General features: G+C 43.7%; 1 protein-coding gene across 1 annotated transcript in view; it reads right to left on the bottom strand.

The window, feature by feature from the left end:
* Positions 1–11,986: 11,986 nt before the first annotated feature.
* LOC146857504 (3-galactosyl-N-acetylglucosaminide 4-alpha-L-fucosyltransferase FUT3-like) overlaps positions 11,987–23,617 on the bottom strand; it is a 391,106-nt gene continuing 379,475 nt past the window's right edge. The window contains exon 5 of the mRNA XM_085646826.1: positions 11,987–13,053. Within this exon, the coding sequence (XP_085502952.1) occupies positions 11,987–13,053 (1,067 nt within the window). The remainder of the gene's footprint in view (positions 13,054–23,617) is intronic.

The raw sequence follows: 23,617 nt of genomic DNA, 5'->3' as shown, positions 1-23,617 counted from the left end.
GAATCGTACTTGCTGGTTCGTGAAAAGCTGCCTGACTCCGTCCGGACGTCACGTCCGCGGTGTCCCGGATCAGAATTGTGGGTATTTTTTGTTGGGTCGGTGTTTTTTATGATTCGTACGCAAATGGTGTTTGCGTGCGAATCGTACTTGCATGTTTGTAAGGTATTTCTACCGGGTACTGGTCGGACGGAGAAAACGCTCCGTCCGACGGTTCGTACCCGGTTTCTCCAGGATCGGAATCGGCCCCTTTGTTTTTATTATTTAGTACATTAAGGTGTCGATTCCGATCCGTTCAAAAAAATTCCCTTACGACTCGTATCTGTACAAGTCCCGTACAAACGGCCAAGTACGATTCGTACGTGGAAAATACATACGAATGACCTTGGGAAAAGTCTACGACACGTCCCCGGACAGTTTTACGTACGATTCGTAAAACTGAAGTCCGAGCGCACAAGTACGATCCGTACCGGCGTTCCGAATACACATTTGTATGTAAAACGTCGTGTATGGTGCGAACTGTGTACCACCCCTACCCCGGGTACACCTGGGCGAGGGGTACGAGTCGTACGGCCCCCCCAGCCTCCCACCCCACCCCCGCATGTACGCACCGTACCCCCACCTGTATGTACGTTTGTAGCGCTGGGGGTACGGTGCATACATGCGGGGTGGGGTACGCGCCGTACATACGGGGGTGGGGTACGCGCCGTACATATGGGGCGGGGTACGTGCCGTACATACGGGGGTTGGGTACACGCCGTACATACAGGGGTGGGGTACGCACCGTACATACGGGGGTGGGGTACGCGCCATACATACGAGGGTGGGGTATGCACCGTACATACGGGGGTGGGGTACGTGCCATACATACGGGGGTGGGGTACACGCCGTACATACGGGGGTGGGGTACGCACCGTACATACGGGGGTGGGGTACGTGCCGTACATACGGGGGTGGGGTACGCTCCGTACATACAGGTGTGGGGTTCGTGCCATACATACGGGGGTGGGGGTACGGTACGTACATGCGGGGGTGGGGCTGGGGGTACGGTGCGGACATGTAGGGATGGGGGTACGGTGCGTACCGGGCCCCCTTTTCCTCATGCATCGCAACGTACTTAGTTTTTCCGACACTTTTTGGCTCTCGTAAAAATATTCCCGTGCGAAGTGCTGTGGGTACGAATCGTACTTGCTGGTCCGTAAAACGCTGCCTGACTCCGTGCGAATGTCGTGTACGCGCTGTCCCGGATCGGACTTGTATGTATTTTTTAGTAGCACAGTGTTTTTTACGATTCGTACGGAAATGGTATTTCTGTACGAATCGTACTTGCTGGTTTGTAAAGTGCATTCCCCGGCTACGAGTCGTACGGAGAAAACGCTCCGTATGACGATTCGTACCCTGGTTTTACAGGATCGGAATCGGCACCTAAATATTAATTTAGGACGTGAGTACGGGTCGTACTACGCCCACCCCTACGTCACCCCAAGAATGGCGGTACGGCCCGTACCCATGCCTTTAGGACGTGGGTACGGTTCGTACCACGCCCACCCCTACGTCACCCCAAGAATGGCGGTACGGCCCGTACCCATGCCTTTAGGACGTGGGTACGGGTCGTACCACGCCCACCCCTACGTCACCTTAAGAATGGCGGTATGGCCCGTACCCATGCCTTTGGGACGTGGGTACGGGCCGTCCCGCCATTGTTGGGGTGACGTAGGGGTGGGCGTGGTACGACCCTTACCCACGCTCTTAAGGCGTGGGTCCGGTGCGCCCCACAATTGTTGTGTTGCCGGTTCGCGTCCATGTTGACTTCCGTTGTGGCGGACGCAGGCCTTGGTGGAGACGCCCCCACCCCCAAAGTGACCAGGCCCTGGGGGTCAGGTATGTACAGGGCATGTTTGATTTTGGACTTGGGTGGGGGTTATGTTTCCTGCCCCCCCCCTTTGCCCCTGGGTGTTGTTCTGACCATCTGCGGCGTCTGTGTCGGTTCCTGTACACCAGGTGGACTGCAATGAGGGCCGGGATGACACGTAGGTTGGGGTCCATGGCTGTCCGTCGCGTACAGGTGCTCCTTGTGCGCATCGTCCTGATTTCCCGGCAGTTTTTGGCGCCCGTAAAATATTGTCCGTGCGGAGTGACGTCGGCACGAATCGTACTTGCTGGTTCGTGAAAAGCTGCCTGACTCCGTCCGGACGTCACGTCCGCGGTGTCCCGGATCAGAATTGTGGGTATTTTTTGTTGGGTCGGTGTTTTTTATGATTCGTACGCAAATGGTGTTTGCGTGCGAATCGTACTTGCATGTTTGTAAGGTATTTCTACCGGGTACTGGTCGGACGGAGAAAACGCTCCGTCCGACGGTTCGTACCCGGTTTCTCCAGGATCGGAATCGGCCCCTTTGTTTTTATTATTTAGTACATTAAGGTGTCGATTCCGATCCGTTCAAAAAAATTCCCTTACGACTCGTATCTGTACAAGTCCCGTACAAACGGCCAAGTACGATTCGTACGTGGAAAATACATACGAATGACCTTGGGAAAAGTCTACGACACGTCCCCGGACAGTTTTACGTACGATTCGTAAAACTGAAGTCCGAGCGCACAAGTACGATCCGTACCGGCGTTCCGAATACACATTTGTATGTAAAACGTCGTGTATGGTGCGAACTGTGTACCACCCCTACCCCGGGTACACCTGGGCGAGGGGTACGAGTCGTACGGCCCTCCCAGCCTCCCACCCCACCCCCGCATGTACGCACCGTACCCCCACCTGTATGTACGTTTGTAGCGCTGGGGGTACGGTGCATACATGCGGGGTGGGGTACGCGCCGTACATACGGGGGTGGGGTACGCGCCGTACATATGGGGCGGGGTACGTGCCGTACATACGGGGGTTGGGTACACGCCGTACATACAGGGGTGGAGTATGCACCGTACATACGGGGGTGGGGTACGCGCCATACATACGGGGGTGGGGTATGCACCGTACATATGGGGGTGGGGTACGTGCCATACATACGGGGTGGGGTACACGCCGTACATACGGGGGTGGGGTACGCACCGTACATAGGGGGGTGGGGTACGTGCCGTACATACGGGGGTGGGGTACGCTCCGTACATACAGGTGTGGGGTTCGCGCCATACATACGGGGGTGGGGGTACGGTACGTACATGCGGGGGTGGGGCTGGGGGTATGGTGCGGACGTGTAGGGATGGGGGTACGGTGCGTACCGGGCCCCCTTTTCCTCATGCATCGCAACGTACTTAGTTTTTCCGACACTTTTTGGCTCTCGTAAAAATATTCCCGTGCGAAGTGCTGTGGGTACGAATCGTACTTGCTGGTCCGTAAAACGCTGCCTGACTCCGTGCGAATGTCGTGTACGCGCTGTCCCGGATCGGACTTGTATGTATTTTTTAGTAGCACAGTGTTTTTTACGATTCGTACGGAAATGGTATTTCTGTACGAATCGTACTTGCTGGTTTGTAAAGTGCATTCCCCGGCTACGAGTCGTACGGAGAAAACGCTCCGTATGACGATTCGTACCCTGGTTTTACAGGATCGGAATCGGCACCTAAATATTAATTTAAAAAGTAATATTTAATATATTGAATAATTTACAAATTTGCTCCACAAATATATTTTTGTATCATATTTTGGTTCTTAAAAATTGTTATATTGTTTGCACATTTACAATAGTCTTCTTGTAATTTTATATGTTAAAGCTGAGTACATCAAAGAAATATATATTTTAATATATATTATATACTATATTTTATGTATTGTAATAATACAATATTTTTTGTACATTTGTGTTATATATATTTTTTTTCTCCAAAACATAAGATTTTCTATGGGGTGGTAGCCTTTTTTTCATTTTTATTACACAGGCATTCTTTTCAAATTCCTCACTCTTCTGTCTATTTGTTTCGGTTTTAGGTCATTTTGGAATACGGAACCTCGCGGTTGGGAGCTGTGTTTCATCGGTTAAGGTAAGTTTGATTTAATTTAGTTTTAAGGTAGTTTTAGTGCATAGAGGAGTTAGTAGTAGTGTAGTTAGACTTGTTAGGGTGTTAAATGTTCACTTTTTGTGTAGTTTGCTGCTATTTTGGTAGTTTAGTGTTTGATGTGTTTAACATAGTTTTGAAGAGTCTTCTATAGTGTTAGTTATGTGATGCTTAATTATGTTTTGTTGTATTTAATGTTGCAATTGTGTGTGAGTTTGTATATTATTGTAAGAGGGTGTATTTTTTTTTGCAGGTTTCCCGTTTTGTTTAGGGATGGTGCAGAAGACACTCTTTCTTTTTAGGAAAATATATTTTGTTTCTTTGAAACAAGTTACTTTTTTATATTTCCGTTTATTTTTCAGTTTGTTGGCGTTTTTTTTAAGCTTATTTTTGTTTTTTGAGGGTTTTGTTATTGAGAGGATTGCGTCATTGGAGCCTTTTTTCTATAGTTGTATTTTTTAATTTTTTCGGGGCTTTCGTTATTGAGAGGATTGCGTCGTTGGAGCCTTTTTTCTACAGTTGTATTTTTGCATTTTTTTAGGGCTTTCCTTGTGAATGGATTTGTGTTTCGATTTATCTACCATGGATTTGTTCATTTTTGAAGACCATCTACTGCGACACAACTGTAAGTATTATTTTATTATTATAGGTGGGAAATGCTTTTGGTAATATCTGGTTTGCTTGTTTCTTGTTTATTTTAATAATTATGTCATATATTTTAATGACATAATTATAATTATTAATTTAAAAATAGAGTAGAAATATGTTGTTTAAATGTTTTGTAATTTTAAAATGCTGCATAGTGTTTGCTATTGTTTTTCGTTAGATATGGATATTTTCTCTAGGTATTCTAGTCCTTTGGTAGAGTCGAGCTTTGTGTTGTAGGTATTCACACATTGTTTTTGTATGCTTACTAAATTTAGGACCTATTTTAGTGAGAGATTGTTCTAGTCTTAGTTCTTGCTAGCTCTGTTCTTTTTTGATGGCTTCTATTAGTTTGTGTAAAGTTGGTCGTCCTCTTCCTATTGATGCTTGGAAGGCATTATGCCATCCTTCCACTGCATTATTTGTCTTAGCTTTTTGTGCTAGGGTGCTATCATAGACGTTCCACCAGGGGCTTTGGAACTTTGGGGGCTGATTACGATGGCGGAAGGCCCGCCACCATCAACAGTGCGGTGGAGAGCCCAGCGCCATCAAACGACGATTCTACGCCCGCCGAATAATGATGGCAAGGGGATCCGGAACGCGATCGTGGCGGGCGCAAAGAACGTACGCCATGGATTAGCCACAGGCAATCGTTTCGATCACCTAGCAGAGCGGTCATGATGGGTAAAATGGTGGTGGTGCCTATCAGGCACCGTCTGCCAAATTCTGATGCTGTCTGTAGCCAGCCTTTCTGGCAAGGATTGGTTTTGGGGGCCCGTTGAGGGCCCCCTTGTGTTGGGAGGAGGTGTTGTGCACTGAGCGGGTACCCTTGGTACGCCCTATCATTTCACTGCACAACGTGGTGCCTGCTACGTAGTGCAGTGAAATGCATGACACCCACTGCAACGTTAAAGTGTAAGATACGACCGCTATGGTGGTGGTCGCATCGTAATTTGGAGTGCGGGACCGCTGCATGAATGGCAGGCGGTCCCAATCCCCACTACGATGGCGAGCGGACTCAAGTCCGCCCGCAATCATAATCGGCTCCTTGATTCTCTTTGGTGTCCTGACCTATGTAGTCTTCCTACCCAGGTGTCTTCAAAGTAGTCAAGCACGGGTGTTAGTTCTGCTTTGTTGGTTTGGTTTGCTAGGCACCGCCACCATTTTAGGCACGCTGCACCATCCGCCAGGCAATCGGATCGATTGCTGTTGGCGGTGAAGTGGCGGACGGACTCTGCGTCTGCCGTGGTACCCACCGCCATCCTAATTGGGCAGTGGGTAAAACGCTGTGTGATGGCGGAAGGGCCGGCACCGCTGGCCTTACGATGGTGGTCCTTCCACCATCCTAATCGGCCCCTAAGTATTGAAGAGTAAACATGTTTACATAATTATTACATTTCAAAATATACTTACATATATCTTGTTTTGCTTTTCTTGTCGGATTTATTTTCGATGTTTGTGGTTTATTCACTGGTTTCTTTTTTTCTGTTGGTTAAAAAGGAAAATAATATTTGTATTCAAGTGTCACATTTAGTTTGTTTATTTCATTTATTTAGAGGCCCATTAGTATGTCGGGCGGATCGCCACTGCCCGCATAGCGGTGGAGATCCGCTCGACATTTCCTCCCGCCCGCATGCCAATTCCCCACCGCCATATTACTATGGCGGGGGGACCCCGGCGGATGGAAAGACCGTCTGCTGGTTTTCTGCCCGATTGCCTACCGGGCGGAAAAGCAGTTAATATGGTGGCGGTGTCTAATAGACACCGCCATCCATATTATGATGCCAGTGGGGTCTTCCACATTGGGGGCCCGTAGCGGGCGCCCCGGGATTCTGGGTGGTGGGGGGTGCACATGGGGGTACCACCCCTCTGCATTTCAATGTTGTGCATTGGAAGGCACAACTTGCTTTTGTGGCATTGTGGCGGGTGGCGCTGAAAGCACCGCCCGCCACAATGTCATGAATGTGGGATGCGCCCGCCAGTGTGGTGGGCGCATCCTAATTGTAGATGCGGGACCGCCGCATGCATTGCGGGTGATCCCGTTTCCCGGTGTATGGCGGGCGGACAAAGTCCGCCCACCATACTAATGACCCTCTTAGTCTATAATTTTATTTCATTGTTAAAAAAATGACTTACTATTTTTAGTTTATGTATACTATTTCGTTGATGTTGTTGTTTTGTTGAAGTCTGTAACAGCTATTAAAACAAAAGTATTTGTTAGTTACGTTTTGCTTTTTTAATACATTTTTTAATTTTCATTTGTTAACTCTGTTGGTTAAGATATTTACTTGTTTTATATTTTTCGTTATTGTTGATTTTGTAGTTGTTTTGGAAGTAAATTGTTTTGAATTTTCTAGGTGAAGGTTTAGTGAAGTTTAGTCTGAATTATAAAGGGAAACATGTTATAGTTTTAGTAATTAGTTTATAATTGTTTTTCTTTTAAGTTAATTTTATTTATATATTTAAAAAGCTTTGTCCTTAGCTTTAATGAGAGTTTTTCTGATTAGTTGTTTGTGTAGATCTTTTTCGTTCAGTTTTCTGTCTCACAAACGTTCGTGCTTCGCAAGTGTTTGGCCATTTCACAGTAAATTTTGTGTTAATTGATTCCTTTTGTAGTGTTTATTTAATTAGTTAGAGTTTTCTATTGGTTTGTGTTGGTGTAGTTTAAATCTATTGGTGGCAAAAGATTATGCATATCGATGTTTTTGTTGTGATATATGTTATTTTAATTTTATCAAAATGTTTGTGTTCTTTTTTTGTTGTCGATATTTTTGTCATTGAGATTTTTTTTAACAATATTTTTTTATCGATGTTTGTGTTATTTTAGTTTTGTGTATAGGGTGTTGATATTTTTGTATACGATATTAGTGACTCGAGAATTTTGTAGCTTGATATTATAGGAGTCAATGTTGTATCAGTGATCCGTATTAAACTCTTAACAACTGTCATATATGTTAATCCACCTTACATCTGTTTCTAAAGCCTCCCACCGAGGTATGTAACATAGGACACAGGTCCCTGCGGCACAGGCCCACCCCAACCCTTCAGGAATCCCCAAGCGCTTCATGAAGCCTATTCGTCCCAAAGCCAATAAATGTCTGTAGAAATGGGCAACTCTGGGACACTCGTTACATTCTGAAGGTGGGCCTATTGCTGTGCGTTACGTCACTGCTCCCACCCCTCTTGTACCACCTTCCATTGTTGTGTCCCTTCCCTGTACTGCTACAACTGGGGGTGTAGCTATCCATCAACCGCCCCCCAAATTCTAGCGTCCGAGCATTCCTCTTCTATCTCAATATAAAAAAATTACTTTTAAATTCCTCAGAGATGCCAGACAAAAAGTGAGAGTGGCCTGACCCTGACACACAATGTTTATCTGTTATATCTAGTTGGTATAATCTCAACTGTAACTTTTCCTTTAAACCCTTGCATTTCCTATGGATAAACATTGGTTTTTCAGGGTGCTTGAGGAAGGAGAACTGTTTCACGCCTCTTAGTTTTAACCCATTTTGAAATCAACTTGTGAAACATAATCCTACAGAGTGGTTCAAGTCTGGGTGACCTGATTCTCTCGATAGTCGCAAAAACCTAGAGATTTCATAGACTCCCACTGAAATCCAGAATGATGCATAAAATCCTTGAGACTGGAGTGAAAGAGTGGAGATAATTAAATGCCCTGGACTCAACCAACCACTCAAACTATTGTTCAAGGAAGCAAACTTTTAAACCAGTGAGTCAGCTATAAAATGAAACTAGTTCAGAGGCTTTCTTTTCTCCATTTCTGAAAATGAGATTCACTGGTACAAGGCAACTGTTGGACTTGGCCCTCTCTGCAGGGCCACCCCCAAACCTTTTGCCTTCACCCCACCTATTTTTCAGAATTCGTTTTTTTAAGCATTAAGGGCCATATGTAGGTAGCTAAATACCGGACGGTAACGGCCGAAATTCGGTAAATATCCCGTTACCGACCGGTATTTAGCTATTTGAGATGTAGGGGGCATATTTCAGGATTCGGTAATTTACCGAATCGGTAAAATTAGCGAATCGGTAAAATTACCGATTCATAAATACCGAATCAGTAAAATTCGGTATTTATGAGTCGGTAAATGTGAAGCTACCTACATATGGCCCTAAGACTTCAAAAAGTGTGAAAGTGCCTGTGCTCTCTTCTTAAAACATGGTAAAATTGGCCTACACCTGACTGACACATTTAGTTTACTTATAAGTCGCTAGTAAATGTGTTGATGTGACAGCCTTAGGGTGGTCTTTGCTGGCTTTAGGACTTTGTGCACTTGACCACTGCTGACCTGTGCCAACGTGCTTGTGCTCTCTCCTCTAAAGATGGCAATATTGGCTAAACCCCAATTGGCATATTAAATGTACTTATAAGTTCCTAGTAAAGTGCCCTACATGTGCCCAGGGTCTGTAAAATAAATGCTCCTACTGGGCCCGCAGAACCCATTGTGCCACCCACTTAAGTAGCCCTCTGACCATGGCTTAGGCCTGCCATTGCAGAGCCTGTATGTGCAGTTTTACACTGCCACTTCGACCTGACATGTTAAACCTCTTGCCAGGCCTAAACATTCCCTTTTTTTACATATAAGTCACCCCTAAGGTGGGCTCTGTTTGACCCTCAGGACATGATAAATGTATTGTAAAGGCAGGACATGTACTTTTGAAATGTTTACGCATCCTGGTAGTGAAAAAATCCCAATTTTCTTTTTTACTACTACAAGGCCTATCTCTTCCACAGAATAACATTGGGTTTACCGTATGACATCTTTAAGTGTAATTCTCAATTGTGCAGAGATGAACTTTTCGAGTTTGGTATAACTGGACTCACAATTTAAAATCATAACTTTTGGTACAGTTGGATTTTAAATCACAGTTTAGCACATGCTACTTTTAGAGCTGGCATTAACTTACTTTAACCATTTGGTGCCTGCTGCCTGTCTCTGGTCAGTCTAGGTTGGGTGACAGCTGGGCTTTGTGTATTCACTCTAGACAGCCACACACAAAGGGAGCTTAAGTGTCTTGATGGGCCATCCTGTGAGATGGGAGGGAGGAGCTGGGTACAGCCTCACACTTACACCTGAATAGGCTGTGTTCTGTCCACACACAAATGGCTGCATAACCCCCTGTAGTGAGTCTGCAGCCAGGGAAGGAAGGGAGGACCTCTGTGCTGCACTTCAAAGCTTTCTTTGAAGTCTTCCCCACTTCAAAGGCACAACTGGGTATAAGTACTGGACTTCTGACACCATAACTTCAGTACACTTTTGGACCTGTGAATACTTTGCCAGTAAGTAGAACTGCTGTGCTGATGAAAGGACTGCCACTTTGCTGGACTTCTTCTTTGCTGGACTTGTGCTTTGCCTTGCTGCCCTTCTGTTCTCCTGCTTGGGTGAGAAGGACGGGACCTGCATCACTTGAAACCAGAGTGACTCCAAGGGCTTGCTGGTTTGCCTACGGTTCTAAGTCTCAGGGACAGCAAAGACTTCAACTCATCCTGCTACAGCACCTGGACTTTGCTCAAAGTTGCGTGGAGAAAATCGACGTATCTCGCCCACTGCGTGGCTCGAAACCGACGCATCACTTCAGCTGAACCTTGCATATTCGTCGTCATCAATGCATTCCGGCTCAAGGTACTTTGGTTAAGTGGACACAAGTGGTTCCCTCTATCTGGCTCGCACTCCTCCGCGTCGGCCTGAACTTTTAAATGTGTCCCGGTTCAGCGTGACCAGATATCGCATCTAAGATTTGCTTCTAGGCGCCATTTACCTTTATTCTTGAAAAATTCATGTTTCGACTTTCTACATGTTGGTATATTTGTCATTTTGTTCTTTTTTGATTCATAAAAGTATCTGTTTTTCTAAACCGGTGTGGAGTAATTTGTGGTGTTTTCACTGCGTTGCTGTTTAAAGTTTTGTACAAATACTTTACACATTGCCTCTTAAGTTAAGCCTGACTGTTCTATGCCTGCTGCCACATGGTGAGCACAGACTAATTGAAGGTGTATTGTGACTTACCCTGACTAGGATTGTGGTTCCTACTTGGACAGGGTGCATACCTCTGCCAAACAGAAACCCAATTTCTAACAAATTTGTACCATATGTACACTGGGCGTGTAAATGAAATGCTAATAGTGGGCCTGAAGCACTCATTGTGCCACTCACTAAAGTAGCACTTTAAAACATGCCTTACCTTGTAATGCAGTTTTTAACTACCAGTTTGACATGGCAAAATAAACCTTTTCCAGTCCTAAACCTTCCTTTTTAATACATATAAGTCACCACGAAAGTAGGGCCTACATGGCCATAGGGCAGGACACATTATATTTAAAAAGTTGTTTATAGGATTTGCAGGTCCGGTAAGTGAAAAACTCCTACATTCGCTTTTTACTGCTGTAAGGCTTACCCCTCCCATTGGATAACTATGGGTTACCATATAACATTTAACAAGTGCTACCTTCTTATTGGGAACAGGTAGAAATGTCATGTTTGGACTAAAATGAATTGTAAAATTAAAAGACTTTTTTGAGCCTTGGCAAGGGAAGAACTTTGCAGAACTAGATGTGGGGGTAGCTTAGAAAATTCCCCCACTACCAAGGATAGCCCCAGGTATACCTGTGGATCTCCACTTGCATCTACCACCTCAAATTAAGCACTGTGCATCAGTGACTCCTTTGTGCCTTTGTCTCTATTATGGTGTTTTGTTTGCCATTCAGATTCAAGTCAAATATGTTATTTGAAATAAGTACTCTTTCTCACAGCAACTCTCTCCTTCCCATTTTGATGTTCTATCCCATTCACCCCCAGTTGCTAATTGTCAAAGCCTCCTTTTATTCATGGATCCCTACTTCCTTCTGTTTCACACCAGGGCTTAATTAGGTGCCAGGGCCCTTGACAGGAGGCCACTTTACCCGCTGCCCTTGCCAGCGCAGCCAATGAAAGAACCAACACAGCTACTAAACATCACACCCTACAGGTGTAACAATTCAGACTATTCGTGGCCCGCAAAGCTATAAGAATGGCTTGAGCGGCAAGTATTAGTAAATTTAAATGTATATTGAATTAATAAACAACTCTTGTTGTGTTCACCTCTAATGTACAAGTGCCACCATGTGGCAGACTGTCATAAGTGCCGGTGCTGACAATTTAGTGCTAGTACCGATCCCTGGAAAACACTGGCTCAAATGAAGCACTGCCACCCACCCTGTCTTTGGCACTTTGTCTCCCCCGTCTTTCCCTCCAGCTTCGCATTTGTCACATTTCCTTCTTCCTATCTGTACCCTGATCTCTCTGCTGTGTTTTCCTTTTGTATTTCTAGTTTTATGCATCTTGTGATCATGATGTAAACCACTTGGCCACACTAGGAATAGTCCTGTAGGTTGGGTGGTTTTTGAGGTAAAGGCATGCCTTGCAGTAGTGTGTTGGCCAGTTCATTCTTCCCACTACTTCATATCGATATCTCCATGTGAAATAACTCTTATATTTCTTGTCATCCTTGTCCAGTGCTAGGAGGTATTCAGCAAGGGACTTGGCACTGGGGAAATCATCGACGTGGATGAAGGCTTCGCTGGGAAGAAAGAGTTCATAGTTCTGACGGGGAGGGCCTAGAACTACAGGCACTGTCCCTGACAACAGAGCATTGTACCAAAGCTTCTCAGTGATGTAATCCTGATTGTCAGAGTTTTCAAAAGCAAGGTAGAATTTGTACTGGGAGAGGACCGAATGTTCCTCGCCTCTACCTAATGGCTGATGGCCTGGTCCGAATACATCCACATGAAGGTGTTTCTTTAGCTCCTCATAATATTGAACTCTCCGAATTGTTGGGTCCCAATTACTAGCAGCCCATGCCACTAGCCTAGACTTGACTGGAATGCTAAAGTTCTGAGGTTTGTCGGTCAATAAAGTCCACCCGTATGGGGTGAAGATATCTGAATCACGTCTGTATGTCATACTGACATTTATCAGGTTCTCCAGCATGTCTATATTTAAAATTTTGCTTGGAGGCTCTAAATTGAACCAGACCCATCGCTGGTTGAATGGCCTTGGTTGTCTGGGCAAACTAAATGTGTTGTACATGATATCTGAGTGGTGCAAGATGACGGCGTCAGCGTTTTTGTAAAACCTTCGGTCAGCTGTGTAGAAGCAACCAGTGATATCAAAACGCTCCGCACACTGATTGAGGGGAAACTCCTCTCTGAAAGGTAAGGTCCAGAGCAGGATGATGAAAGGGCGGTGCACCGGCGAGACTTTGGTGTCCAGAATGGGGCACAGTACTTCAGGTGAAGCATTCCAGAACCACTGGATGTACAAGATCAGGGAAGTACTGATGAGAATTTGGAGAAAGATCCAGATGTGTAATCTCTGGCAGAGCAATTTTCTTGTAAAGGAAACCATGTCATAAGCTGTAAAAAAGAAAGAAATTGAAAGAGAGTAAGAAACAAAATGCTACAAAAACGTAATTTGCAAGGACATTTCAATACACAATAGAAACAGACTGAAGACGACTAATTCCTGCATCTCAATTATGAGATCACATGTGACACATGTGATCTCACCAATGTCATCATTGATGTCACTGAATGAATGAAAAGTTTTATTGCACAATTGCTTAAAACCATTTGCAATATATCTTACATCAATAAGAATGGAAAGCATGATTCCTTAAAATCCTTCACAGTATATCTTACATCTAAAAAAATTCAGATGATTAAAATTCTAACCGTTTGCAGTTGTGAGGAAAATACTATTTGTAATAAAAACTGTTATATAAACATAGTTGCGACAGAGTTCCATGTATCGTTTGAAACTATGCTTTAGACAAATTGACAACAAATCTGTTTTCTATTTACTGGCTTGCTGTTATTCAAGATTCCTCCAGTGTTGTCAGGACCTTCTTCTTCAATAAGTCTGCTGCGCAGCTAGTCTATAAATTTCCCAAATCTGGCCAAGTCTGTCGGTACGGTGCAAGAGAACAGAACCAAAGCTGCGTCTTTCACTGTCCAAGCTCCTTTGCATAGCCACTTTGGCTTTAGCAGCTTCTGACGACACTGTAACAGGCCGGGGCAACAGCACATCAAGTGTAGCAGGGATTCTGTTCTATAATTACAAATTCTACGGTTGATTATAAGATCAAGGGATTTCTACCTGGGATTTAATTCTTTGATTGGAAGGGGCACTAATCTGGCCCACTGAATATTTTTTAGAGCCTTCCTCCCCAATGCTGGGCTTAAGTAGGGCTGTGTTTTATGCTCCATATATGTTGAGATTAGCCCAGAATGACCTCCTCCCATTTCGTAATGTGCTTTGTCTGTTTTACGTGACAGTTGGTAAATTTGTTTGTTGAGTACTTTTTTGATAGCCGGATAGTCTATTTCCTCTTGACCCCAATTCTGTGTTGCTAGATGCAATGTTTCTGCCGCTTTCTGCATATAGATTTGCCATGGGTTGGTTGTCCCTTCAGAGATGAGTTTTTGCATGTTCTTCACGCTTCCAACGGGGGCCTTCAATACTTGGTACATCATTGATGTCACTGCTGCAGATACTTTTTACACCAACAATCGTAGGTTAGAAAATTCCAATAATACTATTTAATAAGTTAGTTCTGGGCGCTTAGTGGACTAATGCGTCCACTGTGGAGGTCTGTGTTCGATCTCATGGCCACCGGTTCAAATCGCAGTGGTCCACTCATCCTTTCACCCTTCTGAGGTTGATGAGTACAGTTGGATACCAACAAACATCTGTTATTCAGCACCAAAATACCCTTGGGTGATCCTGCGCTTTACAAATACACGTTATGTTACTATTTCAACTGACTCTTTATAAATATAACTTCAGAGCATGTGTACTGTTACACAATGCACTAGTAAAGGTATATGCACAAAGTATACAGTTCACATTGACACAATTTACTGTACAAAAATTGGGTACATTGTGTACACCTATCTCCACACCCACCATCTCAAGTAGTTAATTTCTGTACATTACAGCAATTCACATGTATGTAACCTGTACTGCTTCAGAAAGTCTGGCTAACAATTCAGTCAGTTTGCCAGCTCCTATTTCTTTTCTTTGCAGTTTTATATAGCACGAACTCGACCCAGAGGTTTTGGAGCGCTTTACAAGAGCACCTCTTATGTTACTCAAGAATACATTCATTTTTCTGAAGTCACGGGAAGATTAAGAGATGTGCCCAGAATGTTGAGCCTACTCCGAGACTCGAACCTGGCTCCCCATTTCCAAGGTCGGCAGCTCTGACAGGCCACAACCTATTGGATATAGTATAAAGTTCATGATTTTGCTGTTAAACATTGCACTAATTTGGCTGCATCTCCGGTCTCCCAATACCCTTCTACTTAAACACACAAAAGGGGAGAGAGGTCCTGGAGGTCTAATCTTTCATTCTCCCTAGTCGGCAATAAACACCCATTACTCGAACAATAGGGCTGGTCATACCTGAGATTGCCATATTGGGACAGATATGATACTGGGAATTGCAAGGCCCTCACGCACCAGGCCTTTTGCTTTTTCTAGATGCCGCACAGCATCAGTAGACTGCAATGGCAAATCTAATAGCTCCGAAAAGGCGATCTGTTGGCATTGCCAATGCTTGTTGCATGTTTAAAGTCTGAGAGCTAGCGGTCTGTAGCTTTAGCATTTCCTAACTTCTACTGTGGGGAAACAGGGTGGGAGAATTTTGTCAAAAGACATTACCCTGGGGTGTAGTCATATTCCCCACCTTGGCGAAGCAAGGAGGGGGATTTACAGGGCCACAACCGCCCACCCCTTTTCCAAAACTTGCGTAATGCGAACGTGTACAAACAAAATACCACCACTCACAGGAAAAATATCCACTGGCTGAAGGGAGGAATCACCCTTTGTGTGATGCTGTGTGCTGTGGTGGAGGGAAGCAACATAGGAATGTCTCTTAAACAGAACATTGGATGTAGAGGGCCCATGGAAATCTTTTTATCTATTTTTTTTTTTTTACGATTTTTTGGGAAAACATGAGGCTGGCAAAAAAAACTAAATCTGTTCTTAGGCTACGCCCAATAAGAAATAATGAGGGATCGTGTTTTTAAGCAGCTATTCTCAGTAGCTTTATTGTCAAGGACAATCCACAATATCCCTTGAAGTTTTGAGACATGTATAGGGTTCTCTTAATAGATATCTATTCTGATAAGGAGTAAAATACACGAACGTTTCCCTAGAGAGACATCAAGACAGCGAAAATGACCTATTTTCTGACCTGTCCATACAGTGGTGAAATCTCTGTATCCAACAATTCACATGGCCCTTGCAGCGCTCCTTTTCTGATGCCTACCAGTTCCCACTCATCAGACGCCCACAGAACTCTAATAATGCCTCTCTCTTGCTGCCTCCATTATGAAGTCACCACTTAGTATTTTGAAAAGTGCAGACCTTTTACACGGCACCTTTTATGACGTGTGATGTGCATCTAGCCTGCCAGCAAGACATCAAAACAGCTCTCACTGTGCACCTCTACCATGGCTTGCATCGCCCCCTGGTGCCATAGTACTGTGACTTCCATAGAGGTCTCAGCCTCTCATACATCAAAGCTATACAGATTTGCTACATGCACTGAGGTTTCACATAACAGCCACGGTGATGTGCTGCACTGTGTGACAGGGAAAGGGCAGCAATGCACCGTATTTAATGGAGTATGGTGCATCCCTGTCCTTACCCATGCGCTGGGGCACAATGGGCTGCCCGGTGCCAATGCAGACCTCTTTGCACCCTGGTGCAAGGGTGCCTGAGTTGCAGGCAGGATTGTTTTCTGTGCAGGAAGAGGCACCTTCCTGCACAAAAACAATCCTGGAAGGCATATTCCTCTTTCTATGTGTGCTGCTGTGCATTGCGTTACTACAGACTTTTTTAAGCCACGCAAAGTGGCTTTGCGTGTCTTCAAAAATCTGACTTAAGCTTTGCATCGCTCTTCTACCATGTTGCGTGGTGCAAGAGCGACGCAAACAAGGGTCATAAATAGCCCCCTGAGTGTAGTTTGGTTTTGCGTTCTCCCCCAGGAACTGTCACCCTTTAAGCAGGGCTCAGGCAGTGTGATTACGCATCCGTTCACAGCAGAAGCTCCAGCCCATATTTTTCAGGGGTTTGCATCACCCTTGAGCCACGAAAGGAGGCACAACAGTGATGCAAAACTTAGGATGACATTTATCAAGCCATGCAAGGCTTGGTAAATGTGGTGTTACGCAAGGCAACACAAGTCGCTGCCTTGCATTACTCTCCCTTAACCCTTTTGCTGCTAGACCTCCCCCACAACCCCCTGCAAAGCCTTTTTTTGGCTATTTGGGGTAGTTTGCGCTTAGGCCCCTATAACATTTTGTCCACATAAGGTATCCACGCCAAATTTGCATCCCTTTCATCCAACATCATGGGGATTTAAAAGTACCCAGAGTTTGTGGATTCCCCTGGAGGAAACCCAGAAATTAGTCAAAATACAGCTAAATTGTGTGTTTTTTTTTAAATGGGGAAAAAGTGCTGCAGAAGAAAGCATCTTTTTTTCCCCCTGCAAATGGTATCAACAGATGGTTTGTGGTGCTGAAATCACCATCTTCCCAGCTTTCATGGACAGGCAGACTTTTGTCAGAAAACCTACATTTTTTACACAGTTTTGGCGTTTTACTGGGACATAGCCTATTTTTGCTACTTTTTGTGCTATCAACCTCCTTCCAGTTATTGGTAGAAATGGGTGTGAAAGCAATAATGGATCCCGGAAAGTTATACATTTCTGAGAAGCACATAAAATGCTAAATTCAGCAAGGAGTCATTTGTATAAATCCTTCAATGATTTTAGAAACTAACAGTTGAAAATAAGAGATATTGAAAATGAGTTGAAAAAAACAACCATCATTTTCACCTGGAACTTCTAAGTATGACAGATTTTTTAAAGTAATATACTGTTACATTCACTGGACCCTTCTGGTTGTGGTGATATTTAGGACTTGTAGGTTCACCAAGAACCCGAGGAACCCAGAGCCAATAACTGAGCTGCGTATTGCAATGTTTTTTCATTGTGTACAGGGTATATATCAATTCATTTGGTAAAATATAAAAAATGAAAAATAGGTATCAAGGACACCTGTGTATTTCTGAAATGGGAACAAAATATAGAGTTTATAAGCAGAAGTTATTTGCACATCTCCAAAATTGTGGGTACCCATACTAGCATAGGATATTTTTCAAAGTGACTTCTTTTTTACACATTGTCTTACATTTGGAAGGCAGTAATGCATAGACAGTCAATACGTAATAACAGTTGTTCTACAATTCTGTGTTCCCCTAAGTCTCCTGATAAAAATGGCACCTCACATGTGTTGGTAGGCCTAGTGCCTGTGAGAAGAAACGGCCCGATACGCAACATGGACATATCACATTTTTCTCGTGAAAACTGACCCTTTTTCGCAATGTGCCAAGTTGTGGATTTTGGACCTTAACTCAGCCGGACCATAGCTCAGCTGGCACCTGGGGAAACCTAGCAAACTTGTACAGTTTTTAAAATTAGACACTCAGAGTAATCCAGGATCGGGTGACTTGTGTGGCTCTCACCAGGTTCTGTTACCCAGCATCCCTTGCAAACCTCAAACTATGTAAAAAAAAAATATATATATATTTTCCTCATATCTCTGCGATTGAAAGTTTTGGAATCTGCGTGCATCCACAAACTTTCACCCACCCCGCATTTCCCAAAGTGTCCTGATAAAAATGGTACCTCACTTGTGTGGGTAGGCCTAGTGCCTGTGACAGGAAACAGCCCAAAACGCAACGTGGACACATCACATTTTTCCACTGAAAACTGACCCTTTTTTTGCAATGTGCCTAGCTGTGAATTGTGACCCTTAGTTCAGCTGGCACCTAGTGAAACCTAGCAAACCTATGCATTTTTTTAAACTAGACACCCAGGGATGGGGTGACTTGTGTGACTCTCACCAGGTTCTGTTACTCGGAATCCCTTGCAATGTAAAAACTAACATTTTCCTCAAATTTCTGTGATGGAAAGTTCAAGAATCTGTGCGGATTCACAAACTTCCATGCAACCCGCATTCCCCAAAGTCTCTCGATAAAAATGGTACTTCACTTGTGTGGGAAGGCCTAATGCCCGCGACAGGAAACAGCCCAAAACGCAATGTGGACACATTACATTTATCCAGTGAAAACTGACCCTTTTTTTGCAAAGTGCCTAGCTGTGGATTTTGAATCCTAGCTCAGCCGGCACCTAGGGAAACTTAGCAAACCATATATTTTTGAAAACTAGACACCCAGGGAAATCCAGGATGGGGTGACTTGTGAGGCTCTCACGATGTTTGGTTACCCAGAATCCCCTGCAAACCTCAAACTTTGTGAAAAAAAAACACACGTATTTTGTGTAGATTGTAGTGGAGTGAAGTGGGGTAGACTGGAGTGGGGTAGATTGGGGTAATGTAGAGTGGGATAGATTGGGGTAGAGGGGAGTGGGGTAGGTTGGGCTAGAGTGGGGTAAGTTGGGATAGAGTGGAGTGGGGTAGTATGGGGTGAGGTACATTGGGGTACAGTGGAGTGGGGGAAGAGCGGGGTAAATTAGAATAGGGTAGACTGGGGTATAACGGACTAGGGTAGATTGGAGGAGGGTAGATTGTAATTGTATTTATATAGCGCTTACTACTTCTGATGAGGCGTTGAAGCAATTTCGGCTAGTAGCACTCCACTCCGGGACCCAAAGTGGATTAGTATAGGGAAAAATAAGTTGTTAATTGGAGTAGTGGACATGTGAGTCTGTTAGTTGGATTTAATAGTATAAAGGAGGGAAGAGTCTATAAAGTGCTATTTGGGAGATCATAGTAGTAAAATGTGGTTTGGGATGAGTCAAAGGAGGGATAGAGGATGGAAGAGACTAGTTAGGGTTATTTGGGAGATCAAAGCACTAAACTGAGGTTTGGGATGAGTCAAAGGAGGGATAGAGGAGTAAAAAGTCTAGAAAGGGTTATTTGGGAGATCATAGCAAAATGAGATTTGGGTTGAGTCAAACGAGAGATAGAGGAGAGAAGAATCCAGAAAGGGTTATTTAGGAGATTATAGTAATAAAATGAGGTTTGGAGTGAGTCACAGAGTGGCGGTAGAGGATATATTGAAAGAGGACACAGGATGAGTCAGAGTAGTGAATTGGGGAGAGAAGAGGAATTTTTTTTCTATAGTGGGAGTAAAGTAATAAATATATAGACACATAACTACAAGAAAAGGTATGCATGTATATGGAAAACAAAGAGATACAACATTGCATTATATAAAGACACATATGTACATGCATGGATAAATATTTTGAAACTCAGAATTTCTAGCGTTGCTGTACATAAAGGTAATTTATTTTTATTTTTGGTAATTTAATTTAATTTTTTATTTTTATTTCAATGTATTTGTTCATTAATTTATTTTTATTTAAATTTTATATTTTTGTCCAATATTTCAAGAGTGAAGGCCTTATAAATGCAATTGTTATGATCCAATTTACACATTGTGGTAGATAACATTTAAAAAACAAACAGGCATATTTATATATATATATATATCGAACCGTAAGTAATATATACATTTGTTAAGCAGACCTTAAAGAATATCTATATATTTTTAAACAATAAGTAGTATATACATTTGTACAAAGATATGCACTTATCTAGCATACAGATAATCACATTATACATGTTGACATACAAATATGCACATGCTGAACATTTGTGTTTTGATATGGTGGTCATGTAGGAAAGAGCCTACTTTGGAATAGTCTTATGAAGATAAGATATTTAGTGGAGGATATTATGTTTGGGGGTAATGACTACCATAGTTTGGCTGCTTGAACAGAGAAAGATGTACCACCCTTGGTTTTTCAAAACGAGATGCAAAAAGATAGCGAATACAATGTCAGGGGCAAGGGAAGGTCTCCTAAAAATAGAAAGCACAATTTTGGAGGAAAATTCAAAAAAGTAATTGATGACAACTATAATAGATTGGTAGATAACATAACTCTAAAAAAAAAATCAAAGACCAGACCTAGTTAGATTAAATAGTGAAGACATAAATACAGCTTTTTATTACTAAAAAATATTGTGTTCTTTTGTGTGCACTTTGTACAGAACCTCTACCTGTAATGCATCACTTTTTCTTAGATGGATTATTCATTTAAAATCTGCATGCACTCTTGACCAGTTCTAGGTGCCCATTTAGAGGAGGACTTTAGGTGTCGGGCTGGACAACATTGTTATATATTGTGTGATCCAACTGAGAAAGAAAGTCTGCTTCCAACCACTTAGCAAGGCCAATGAGGTGACCGGAAACATCCAATGTCTTTTGTTGAAGCCTATTTTTGCTGGCTGTAGACCCCCAGCTAACCAGTGGTTAAGTGCTTGTGTTCCTCCTTTCAACACAAAACACCCCTGAGACTATGCTCATGGAACATCAATGGGCAGAACAGCAAGGTAGCGGATGCTGAATTCCTCATATATTAAAAAATGTTTGCCATCGTCCTTCTGCAGGAAACGTGGTCAATGGATCCACACCAACTACAGGGGTACATTTGCTTCCACACTCCAGCACTGAGGAAATCCAAATATGGTCACCTATCAGGGGGCCTAGCCACCTACGTCGCCATAACAAAATTTGATCTCGCTCAAGAAATTCTATCTCCACTACCATCAGTAAACGCAGTCAAGATCCACCTCAGCCTTTATGGCTCTAAGGACAAGGTGCTGGTGGTCAATATGTATATAAACCCAAAACAGAAAAAACAAGAGTCAAAACACGTAATTGAACACCTGCTCTCAATTATAAGTTCACATAATACCTCTAACCTCATTCTCTCAAGGGCTCTAAACCAAGAAATCCTAGGCAAACAGACAGGGAGAGAGCTGCTAGAAGACCTGGAGCCATCAATCTAAGGGTACTAAACAGAAGATTTATTGAAGACAGCCCCCCTGGCCGCCTCTTTCTACTCGGAAGCTGCAAACTCTACCATAGACTATACTCTAGTCTCCCTTTCACTTTTTCAACACAAATCAGGATTCCGCTTAGTAGACAAAGGGAACAGTGATCATCGGCCCCCGAAAGTTTCAATCCAAGTTATTCCGCACAAACTGATGCTTAACCCAGTCGGCGGGCATGCATGCCACACAGTAAACTTGTAAAAAATCAAGTCATCCCTAGTAAACTCCGAGGAGGTTCTCCTGGCGGCAAAAACACTGCTACATGAATACAGCAATTCCATTTACACTCCGATTAGGATATGGGAAACCTTCACAGTCACACTTGCAAGATCTTTTTCAACTATAGCCAGATATGCCAACCCAAATGATCCAACGGTTGTAGAGAGGGCCACGAGTGGACAGCGCTCCGAACTGAAATGACTTTAAATATCTGTAAACCAAATTCTCAGATCATTGAGGCTGTACCCCGGAGATGAAAACATAAACCACCTACTCCGTCAAAGGAAAGCCCTAATAAAAAATCTCAATTAGGACATCAAAAGGTCCAATGAAACTGCATTCTGGGCAAAACTCTACGATGACTCCCAAGCACCTAACAGCACGCGCTTCTGGGCTACCGTTAACAAAATCCTACAACCGGCACAGGGAGGCTTAACATCATACAATACAGAGGATTCATGGACAACCTTTCTAGAATCCCATTTTAATTAGCCAACATCTGGATTTCAAGCAACCCTGGATAACCAACTGATCCATCCCACCCAAACTGAACGGAACCCAGAGGAAGAGGAAAAGAGAATTGAGATACTAACAATTAAGAACCAAATCTCAAAAGGAAGGAGGGAAGGGGCCCTGGGGCCAAATGGGTTACCACCAGCTCTCTTTAAACAAGACCCTGAGTACGGGTCAGAAATACTGGCCCCCCTCTTTTATACCGTTAGACAGACCAGGCTCCTACCCGCTTCATGGAAGGGCTCTATCATTTCCAAACAGGCAATTCACTTTTGTTTCATCGACTTCAAGGCAGACTTTGACAATGTTAACCGAACAAGACTGTGGAAAAAACTGGCGCTCTGGAGAATTCCGCCATCTCTCTTGAACCTCCTACTACATCTGCACACCAACACATGAAATACGGGTAAAATTAGGAAATGGCACCCATCTCTCGAGGAGCATATCAACTACCAAATGACTTAAACAGGGATTTGTGCTTGTACCAACACTGTTCAACCTGTACACAGCAGATATGACATCATTACTGGGCACCTGCAATGGGCACGCACCAAACTCTGTGGCAGAGCCATCACCAGTATCTTGTATGCCGACAATGTTGTCCTGGTAAGCCACACTCAAGTAGGCTTGCAACACTTACTCAACAAAATGCATGAGTACACAGTGGAAAATCACCTAGAATTAAACATCAATAAAACAAAAACCCTGACAATCAATGGCAAATGACTGCTCCACATTTGGTACTTGGAAAAAACCCAAATAGCAAACACCACTGCCTACAAATACTCAGGGGTAACCATTGACGTGGGCGGCCAATCCGCCATCCAACTTGAAGCTATCAGGAGGAAGGGGATGGCAATATCAACTACACTAAGGCAATTAAATAGAAAACTTACAGGGCCTATCTTTTCTCCTCTGCTCCGGGTAGCACAAGCTAAAATTCTACCCCCCATCACCAATGGCAGCCAAGCACTTAGGGGCAGGGACGTAAAACTGTTGGATTCCACCATGGCCAGGGCCTACAGAGTTATGTTTAACCTTCCAACTTACGCCTCACCTGCTCAGGTTCGACTGGAGTTCAGCCTAACCAAACAACTTCTGGAAAGGCAAGGTTCCTACATAATGTGTTGGCATAAAATCAAGAACTCTCCACAGAATACACTGAACCACCAGCCCTGGCAAGAACTTTGCAACATATCCAATTTGCCGGCCAGAAAGTATTAGGAGAACTCACTTGCCACTACCGGGATTG

Source organism: Triturus cristatus, chromosome 3_2 (genome assembly GCF_964204655.1).
Source record: "Triturus cristatus chromosome 3_2, aTriCri1.1, whole genome shotgun sequence".
Taxonomy (NCBI): domain Eukaryota; kingdom Metazoa; phylum Chordata; class Amphibia; order Caudata; family Salamandridae; genus Triturus; species Triturus cristatus.
This window is presented reverse-complemented; position numbering and strand designations above follow the sequence as displayed.